General features: G+C 30.9%; 1 protein-coding gene across 1 annotated transcript; it reads right to left on the reverse strand.

Annotated features, from left to right (window-relative positions):
- Nucleotides 1-2,025: 2,025 nt before the first annotated feature.
- On the reverse strand, nt 2,026-5,329 carry LOC106470545 (zinc finger protein 431-like). Its single transcript, XM_013931105.2, has one exon. The coding sequence runs from the start codon at nt 4,899-4,901 to the stop codon at nt 3,708-3,710; it is 1,194 nt and encodes a 397-aa protein (XP_013786559.1). The 5' UTR covers nt 4,902-5,329; the 3' UTR covers nt 2,026-3,707.
- Between the last annotated feature and the right edge of the window lie 1,358 nt (nt 5,330-6,687).

A 6,687-nucleotide genomic window follows, 5' to 3' on the forward strand; every position in this document is an offset into this window, starting at 1 on the left:
GAAACATAGCAGGTGCATTACATAATTTGAATGGTAACACATAATTCACAACCACCCATTTCCTGATGTATAGGCTGTCTTTCCTCTACTTGTTTTAGCAACGTACATTACTAATATCCACTCTTCAGATTCAATGCTGAAAACATTTTGATCCAGATAAAACAACCAAAGTAGAGTCAATCTTTGATTGTGGGTATGAATCTTTCTTTGTAACTGCATTCATCTTTCAATAGTCTATACAGAACCTTGTGGATCAAACTTTCTTACCCAGCACAATAGATTATGTCCAAGGACTAATATTTGGTTCTATTACTTTGTTCTTTTACTGTTTCTATCTCTGAGAGCCTCAGCCTGTTTTCTAACTGGAAGTAATCTGGAAAAGTAATGTATTAGGTCTGCATCTTGAGTATCAATGTAATGAGATATTTTATTTGTATATCTTAAGTATCAATGTAATGAAATATTTTATTTGTTTATCCTAAGTATTAAAGTAATGAGATATTTTATTTGTATATCCTAAGTCATGAGGCTCACTGGAAAATTACTTTGGCATTCCAAGAGCAAATCATATAATCTAAGGCACTGATAAACAGCACCAGTCTTGTGAAGAGATAAGTTATCTTTCTGTGAATGTTTGAAAACAGACGTCTTATATCTTGTCTCAAAGATGACTACTTCTGATATCCTGTGATATACTACCTGCACAATGCCACATTTTGACATGTTTGGTTGTCCTAGTCACTTGATGCAAATTTATTCAAAATAAGTCCTGGTATGAGTATTTCCCTTCTTGGTGGCACAATTACTATCCTCCTTGTTGTAATTGTTAGATAGTTGACAGAGATTTCCTGGGGAAAGCTTAGGAAACAGTTTTAAGTAAGTCTAATCTCATAACCATGTTTCTGCATGAAGTCTACTCCCAATATGTACTCTTTTTTTTTATATCAGTTGCCCACACATCATGTAATGCAGAGAAGTTTCTCAAAGTAAGGATGACTTCCAATATTACTCAACCTGGAACTTTATGTCTGTTTGCTTTTCAAATAGCCTTCTTTCATCATCCCTAGAGACAATTTCCCATCATTGAGTACCAGATCAGGTCAAATACTTGTAGATGCAAAACTAGTATTGATCCACATTGTACAGAGCTTCTCTTCAATATATCCTTTGAATCTTGGACTGGTTTTTATTTACATAATGAACTTCCTATCTCATTTGGAGCAAATGGAGTATTCTCAACTATAACTTGCCCAAAGACTAGCTAATACCTGTTTTCCAATGTCTGGTTGGCTCTTTGTTGTTCCTTTGATCTGGCTGGGGTCTGGAACTTATCCTTAGAGCATTGTATCTCTGTTTTATTATCATCTGTTGATTCCATACACTTATAACAGTTCCTCTTTGACACCTGTTTATTCTTCATTTGAAACACCTATTTTCTTGTGATAAATTCTTCCATCATGTTCAACTAGTTGTCTAATTAATTCTTACAGTTCTTCTAAATTATCATCAGAGGGAGTTTATGTTTCCACACTATTTGATTTGATTATCCCTTAACTCCTTGAATAGTGCCTTTAGTCTTTTAACTACAACTTTAATCATCAATTCAAAAGCACCCTTTGATTGCCTACTAATAAATTCATCATAGCACCACATTCCACATTTTTAACATGTTTGACTAAAGTCTCATCTTTACTCCTGACTCTGCTGCTGAATATTGCTTTGGAAACTTCTTTGTCATGTGTCATTTCAAACTTGTTTGTTAAAGCAGGCACCAATGCATAATTCACTTTACAGCTTATCTAATATATTCATGCAGTTATGTAAACAAAATTAAAATTTTATTTCTTTATCACTTGTATTTGTTATTATTAAAATTTTCACTAAAAACAGTATCATAATCAGCAATTCATGTCACACATTAATATTAATATAATAATTGCATATTATAGTTTGGTTTCAATACTTTATAAATTAAAATACATATAGAAATACACTAAGATAGTTGTTGATAATTTTAAATTCTGTCTTTTAAAAATAATTCTTACCTTTAGTGTGCAGCATATATTTATGTTACTAGTTACTTAATATTTCTTTCTCTTAATTTTATCTTAAGAATACTAACTCTCCTGACTTGTTCAATTTGCATGGTTGGACATATTGAAATCTATTCACCTATGGCCTAGTTATTTACCATCAACTTTCGAACAAATTACAAAAATCCAGACAGCATCTAAACTTTGTCATTGGCTTAATTCTGGTTTTTGAACAAAATTCCTGTACCATATTTTTCAACTGTATAATAATGATAGGGTTATGACAAAAAGAGGTGCATCTACACTTCTGCACAAAATCAAATACACAGATCAGATGAGTATGAGAAGCTATACAGCCTTATACCTTTTTACACATTTCCAGACATCTAACTTTGTCACTGGCTTAATTCTGTATTTTTTTTTTAAATGTTCTCTTATAGTTTGTAAGTGTATAAAAACCATGTGGTTATATCAAAAAGTGGTGCATCTACACATTAAACTACACAGACCAGATGAATATGATAAGTTGTATAGCCTTATAGCAGATGATATATTATTCTTAGTTAACTGCAACATACTTGAATAATTTTGTTGCAGACAAGAATCTTGGTTGCTTGGAATGGACTAAACAACCAGTGTTTTAGTATAATGGAAAACAAAATGTAGCTCGTCTTGTTAACCACTGTTGTGTACAACCTCAACAAGATTAAGGGTAGTTAAGTAAACTACACCCTGTTTAAAATGACACAAATAAATAATGAAAGTACAATAAATTCTGATAAATTTTGTGAATATACCAAAATAAAATGTATACTTATTCTAAGCTATGAAAGGAGTAAAGCTGCAGTAGCTTTAGGTACATACATTTCTCTTTCTTACAAAGAATCAGATTTCTTCTGGATTACTTCAAGTAACAAAATGCATATGAACATTGGCATATTTTCTTATGTTTTAAACCAAGTTGTTTTGCAAAACTTCAATATATAATAAATAAATAAATAACTATCAACATATATTGTTCAATACATTGCATTATGTCAGCTTTAGTACCCTATCCTTCACTACTAACAATGTACAAGCTTATTTTCTATGTAGAACAAAAAAGATCTTAAAAATGCTGAAAACTGGTTATTGAGCATAAGATCATATTTTTGTGATAAAAGTATTTTACTTGTGTTAATCATTAAGATACTGTAAGAAATTATTCTGCCCTGTTCAGGTCCAAACCTTGGTTTAAAATTTGAAGAAAGCAGATAGCACAGACTTCATAACAAGGAAATACTAAAAAGTTTTTCTTATTATTATTAACACACACTTAAGTATATTAACTGCTAAAATCTTGTACAACTCAGTAAGAATAAGAATGAAACATTTTAAGATTTTGGAGTTAGTTGTAAGCAGTATTCAAACTGAAATGTTAACACACACCAAAACCTCTTCATATTATTCACATTTCACATGTGGACATATATATGTTTGCACAATATTTTCAGTCTTTATTACAATTACTGCCACAGACATACACACATATACCATCATCCTCGTTTAAAATAACAAATATCCCTCTTCACCTTGTCTTTACTTATGCAGAATTACTTCCATTTAGTCTAAAAATTACATTAAGTGAAACATAATTAATTGTTAATTAACTGGATATACATCTATACTGCTGATTTATTCTCTAGCATGGATTTTCCTATGTTTTTTTAAACTTTTCTTTGTTTTTAACTCCTTTCTGCACAAATCACAATTGTATTTCTGCCCAGTGTGGATCTCCTTGTGCAATTTCAGAGTTGATTTCTGAGCATACTTCTTGCCACACACATCACAAGTATATGGATTCTGCCTGGTATGGTTTTCCTGATGTGATTTCAGAGTTGATTTCTGAGCAAACTTCTTGCCACAAAGATCACAATTATATGGATTTTGTCCAGTGTGGACTACCATATGAGATTTCAGATTTGAATTCAGAGTAAACCCAAGGCCACATAAATTACAACTGTATGGTCTCTCCCCAGTGTGAGTCTTCTCGTGTAATTTTAAATGTCCCTTTTGTTTAAATTTATTGTCACAAAAACTACAACTATATGGTCTAACCCCTGAGTGAATCCTCTGATGTTCTTTTAAAGTATCTTTACGCCTAAACGTTTTACTACATACATCACAACTAAATGGTCTATCTCCAGTATGAATGACATAATGACTTTTTAAGAATGAATTTCTTGTAAATTTTTTGCCACAAACATCACATAGATATGATCTTTGCCCAGTATGGGTAATCTTATGTTTATTTAAAGAACTGGTGTTTGAGTATTTCTTACCACACACATCACACAGACATGAATTCTCTTTGGAGTGGATTCTTTCCCCAGTATGAATCATTTTATGTCGTTTTAAGCGATCCTCTCTTGCATATGCTTTGTCACAAATATCACATCTGTAGGGCCTGTCCCCAGTGTGTATCACCTGATGTTGTTTTAAGTTATCTTCCCTTAAAAATGTTTTGCTACAAATATTACAGCTGTACTGTTTCCTCTCAGTGTGAATCATCTTATGCCTTATTAAATTTGATGATGTTGAAAATGTTTTACCACATAAATTACATCCATAAGGTCTTTCACCTGAGTGGATGTTCTGATGGAATTTTAAGGTTTCTTTGCGTGCAAATTGTTTATCACAAAGCTTACAACTGTATTGCTTCTCTATACTATTAACAGCTGGATGAGTTTTTTGATGTGAAAGTTTTTTTGTTTTTTTTCCACATCTATCACAATTGAATACTTTTTTTAACTTATACTTCCATAAAACTATTTTGCTACATTCATCACAAGAGTGTTGTTTATCTATACTTTCAGTAGACTGAGACATTTTTATATAACTCAGTTCAAATGCTTTGCTACAAAGAAAAAATTTTTATGGCTTCTTCTAAGTGCAAATGCTTCAGTAATTCTTTAAGAGAATTTTTGTTTATTGCAAGCATTACAACTGCATAATTTCTAGTTAAACTGTATTTGTTCATTCTTTTTTTTTTTTCACTTTCCAAGTTTTTTCTGAAAAATATGATATATACTAGAATTTTCACTTTGAGATCTTTGATAATTATCTAGTTACACCAATATTGAAATTGCAGGTCATCTGATGGCTACAAACAACTGGTTTTTGATTTATACATTCTTCAATGTCACCATATCTTTACCTACACTTATCAAAACTAATTTTCAGCATAAAGAACAAAGCTGGATTTTGTGTAGAAACCTTCTTTTTCCAATAGCTCCTTATATTGGTCTTTGGATCTATAATAAATAAATAGATAAAAAAATAATTTTATCACAGGTCAGTTTTATAAATTTATATATATATGTTCTCAAATGCATCTGGACAAGTAGTGTTTTTTTGTTCATTCTATTGCAAGATAAACCTTCCTGGTAGATTTTTATGGAACCATAAAGTTCCTGAAAATTGTAAATTGCAGAAGTTTCACACTTATGGATAAACATTTAAAAATGCATATTCAAACATTAAGCCAAAACTATATAAACAAATATACATATCCCTTTAAATCTCAAATCTCCAGTCACACGTAAATGCAATAGAAAACATATTTAACTCTTTCATGCCTACATGGATGCAGCAGTCCACCTCAAGGGCAAAATTATACCTCTGAATTAACATGTTTGCTTAGAGATCAGAACAAAGTGATAAAACCTGCCTTTGGTGATACTTTCCTAGAAGTAAAGTGTTTATGAACAACTTCTGCCAATTTCAATGGCTTGATTTTTTGAAACTTGTGAAACACTTGCTTTATCATTTGGTACTCCATTTGAGTTATAATGCAGTAGTATGATAGGAAAATATTTTACATTGAACAAGATGATGTAGGCTTAGTTAAACTATTTTGAACTCAATTGTATCAGTTTTCCTTTTGCCAGCACAGTCATTGTGTTAGGCTGTTTACATTAGGCCTTATTGACCTAAATAACTACTTGGAATGGCAAATATAAAGAAAAAAGTGATGCAAAAATTATTACATTTATAAAAGAAACCTCCTGATTAACAATTAATAAAAAAAGTTTGCCTGATTATAATTATGGTGTAGTTAAAAAAATATTTTTATTGTAGGCCAGCAATTGTACATTCAGTGAATCTGCATGCTGTTAAAAATAGTTTTATCATATCAAAACTTTATACAAACGTTTTAAAAGAATGTAGAAAGACACCAGTAACTAAAATTTATAACAAAAGTAAATATTTTTGTTTAAAATGTACAACAAAATCTATTTTAATTTTTAAACCTGTTAATTCATAAAAATATGGCAACATAAAAATAACATATTTCATTTGCAGAAGCTATATAATATGTAAACACATAGTCTTCAGAATAATGCATCAGTATTTCCATGGATCTGTCCAAAGTGATGCATAATATTAACCCTCATATGATAGGGTGGGGTCAGAATAACCCACATCAATATACCAACTTAGTTAGAGCTGCTCTCTACCTTATATCTTCTGAATCCTATCCTCAACCAGTTTTTGAGTGTTGAGCAGAGCAAATGTGTTGTTGCAGTTATCTTTCTTACTGTTGTAATAACTTTTTGTATTTTGTGAGTCATTCTGACCTCACCTTATTCTAAAGATAATATTTTTGAAATAT

The sequence above is a fragment of the Limulus polyphemus genome, unplaced genomic scaffold (assembly GCF_000517525.1).
Source record: "Limulus polyphemus unplaced genomic scaffold, Limulus_polyphemus-2.1.2 Scaffold4076, whole genome shotgun sequence".
NCBI lineage: Eukaryota > Metazoa > Arthropoda > Merostomata > Xiphosura > Limulidae > Limulus > Limulus polyphemus.

What these genes read in the sequence shown, in the direction of transcription:
- LOC106470545 (XM_013931105.2), bottom strand. Translation starts at nt 4,901, where the DNA reads ATGTCTCAGTCTACTGAAAGTATAGATAAACAACACTCTTGTGATGAA.